The sequence below is a fragment of the Clupea harengus genome, chromosome 11 (genome assembly GCF_900700415.2).
Source record: "Clupea harengus chromosome 11, Ch_v2.0.2, whole genome shotgun sequence".
NCBI classification, from domain to species: domain Eukaryota; kingdom Metazoa; phylum Chordata; class Actinopteri; order Clupeiformes; family Clupeidae; genus Clupea; species Clupea harengus.
Window position 1 is genome coordinate 205,044 of NC_045162.1, and position 2,958 is coordinate 208,001.

The window sequence follows — 2,958 nt, forward strand, 5'->3', positions numbered from 1 at the left end:
GTGTGTGTGTGTGTGTGTGTGTGTGTGTGTGTGTAATTGTGTGTGTGTGTGTGTGTGCATAGGGCATATGTGAACAGGCCTGTCTGGGAACAGTGAGTGCCATCTGTGGTCAGTATTACTGCGGAACACTCTAAATATGGAAATACACACACACACACACACACCACACTCCCACCAACAGGCCGCAGTAGACCTGCGTCATGGAGAAGGCCGCTGTAGTTTTAATTAAACAAAAGATGGTGTTCACTTAATTGCTTTGAGAGTTACAGGTTCAGCTGAGACAGAGTGTGTGTGTGTGGGGGGGGGGGGGGGATGCTGGCTCCAGCTTAGTCTAGCAGCCGGACCGCAGTGGAATGGTGTGTGTGTGTGTGTGTGGTGTGTGTGTGTGTGTGTGTGTGTGTGTGTGTGTGTGTGTGTGTGTTGTTGACCACAGTGGTATGATCCATGTGCTTTTTCTGGTAGTGGCACCAGTGTCACCTACCGCAAATAACAGAATCTAAAAAACAGAGTAGACACACACACACACACACACACACACACACAAACACAAACACACAAACACACACACTGTCAGCAGCTGAACCTTGATAATTTCTCAGCAATGGAGTAGTTGTATTATGTGTACTCCAAACACATGTGTGTGTGTGTGTGAGGATGTTTTCTGTGAGCTAGTGCTAGTTTGGCCATATTGTTGTGTTGTGTTTGTTTAAATATCCTTTTCTTTGTTTCTCTGTGTTAAATGTTTGTGTTTGTGTTAATGTGTGTGTAATGCTTATCTGTGGCTGTCAGTGTTAATATGTGTGTGTGTGTGTGTGTGTGTGTGTGTGTGTTAATGCTGTATGTTAATACTGTGTGTGTGTGTGTGTGTGTGTTAATACTATGCGTGTGTGTGTGTGTGTGTTAATGCTGTATGTTAATGTGTGTGTTAATGCTGTATGTTAATGTGTGAGTGTATCTGCAGACACAGAGACGTGTGTGTGTTAATGCTCTGTGTTAATACTGTGTGTTGTGTGTGTGTGTGTGTGTGTGTGTGTGTGTGTGTGTGTGTGTGTGCAGACACAGATCCTCGTGTCCTGGAGAAACAGGAGCTGCAGCAACCCACCTACGTCGCCCTGAGTTACATCAACAGGTGAGTCTCTCTCTCTCTCTCTCTCTCTCTCTCTCTCTCTCTCTACCTATCTCTCTCTCTCTCTCCATCTGTCTCTCTCTCTCCCTCTCTCTCTCCCTCTCCCACTCCCACTCTCTCTCTCTCTCTCTCTCTCTCTCCCTCTCTCTCTCTCTCCCTCTCTTTCTTCCTCTCTCACACACACACACACACACAGTGATAACACATATAAGTGGTGCCTTGATGTGGTTGAAGTTTAATCTGTGAACTCTACTCCAGATTTAACTGTGTGTGTGAACATTTCATTTTTATGATGCGCGCTCACCAAAACACTTTTACAGCCTTAGCACTGCACTGCTGGCTGGGTGGGCAACGCAGCTCCCGGGGTTCAGTGTGTGTGTGCGTGTGTGTGTGTGTGTGTGTGTGTGTGTGTGTGTGTGTGTGTGTGTGTGTGTGTGTGTGTGTGTGTGTGTGTGTGTTGTCTGTGTGTCTGTGTCTTGTGTGTGTGTGTGTGTCTGTCTGTGTGTGTGTGTGTGTCTGTGTGTGTGTTGAGTGTGAGTGTGTGTGTCTGTGTCTGTGTGTGTCTGTGTGTGTGTGTGTCTGTGTGTGTTTGGCGTGTGTCTGAGTTAGTGTGAGTGTGTGTGTCTGTGTCGTCTGGTGCTGTGTGTGTGTGTGTCTGCATTTGTGTGTGTGTGTGTCTGCATTTGTGTGTGTGTCTGCATTTGTGTGTGTGTGTGTGTGTGTGTGTGTGTGTGTCTGCATTTGTGTGTGTGTGTGTGTGTCTGTGTGTGTTTGGCGTGTGTGAGTGAGTTAGTGTGAGTGTGTGTGTCTGTGTCTCTGGCGTGTGTGCTGTTGTGTGTCTGTCTGCATTTTGTGTGTGTTGTGTGTGATGTCTGCTTTGTGTGGTGTCTGCATTTGTAGTGGTGTAGTGTCTGCATTTGTGTGTTGTGTTTGTGTTGTTGTTTGTGTGTTGTGTGTCTGTATTTGTTGCGTGTGTGTGTGTGTGTGTGTGTGTGTGTGTGTGTGTGTGTGTGCTCTGGATGGACCCCTGGGCCATAGTTGTAGTTTTTGGGGATTGAATCAAGAATGGCCAGTGAAAGAGGTTTTTAGAGTAACATCAGCGTTGTGTGTGTGTGTGTGTGCTGGCAGTCTCCCTCCTCTCTCTCTCTGATGTTGTGGTTGTGTGTGTGTGTTCTGTGTTGTGTTGTGTGTGTGTGGTGGCATCTCCCTCCCTCTCTCTTCTCTCTCTCTCTCCTCTCTCTTTGTGTGTGCTGTGTGTGTGTGTGTGGTGTGTGGTGTGTGTTGTGTAGGTTCATGACAGAAGCGGGCGCGGCGGGGAACATGAGTGTTTGAAGAAGAAGGTTCAGCCCAAGCTCTCTCTGTCTCTGACATCCAGTATCGCCCGCGGCAACCTGGCCACGCCCCCACGCCACACCAGTGGCAACCTCACCCCCCCGGTCACCCCCCCCATAACGCCCTCATCCTCATTCAGGAGCAGCACACCCACAGGTAAACACACACACACACACATACACACACACACACACACACACACACATGTATACACACAGAGGTTAAATTGGGCCGGAGCGCTCCGAAGCTGAGCTCCGCCTCCTTAGATCCACAAACAAACCCCTCCGGAGGTCAGCTCCGTCTCCCTCTGTGTGAAATAATCATATACTACTTTTAACATTTTTTCATCTCCTGACAAACGCATTGCAATATGAGACTATAAAACTCACAAGACTACTCAAAGACTGTAGCTGTAGCTGTAGCCAATCAACTGTAGCCAATCAATGATACATAGAATTATGACCATTCTACTGATTCTCTCGTGAAGTGCACGTCAGCGA

The 2,958-nt window shown here is 47.7% G+C and overlaps 1 protein-coding gene across 1 annotated transcript in view; it reads left to right on the forward strand.

Annotated features, from left to right (window-relative positions):
* Positions 1–200: 200 nt before the first annotated feature.
* Positions 201–2,958, forward strand: part of LOC116222324 (juxtaposed with another zinc finger protein 1-like) — an 8,534-nt gene continuing 5,776 nt past the window's right edge. The window contains exons 1-2 of the mRNA XM_031575962.2: positions 201–215; positions 2,416–2,614. Of these exons, the coding sequence (XP_031431822.1) occupies positions 201–215; positions 2,416–2,614 (214 nt within the window). The remainder of the gene's footprint in view (positions 216–2,415; positions 2,615–2,958) is intronic.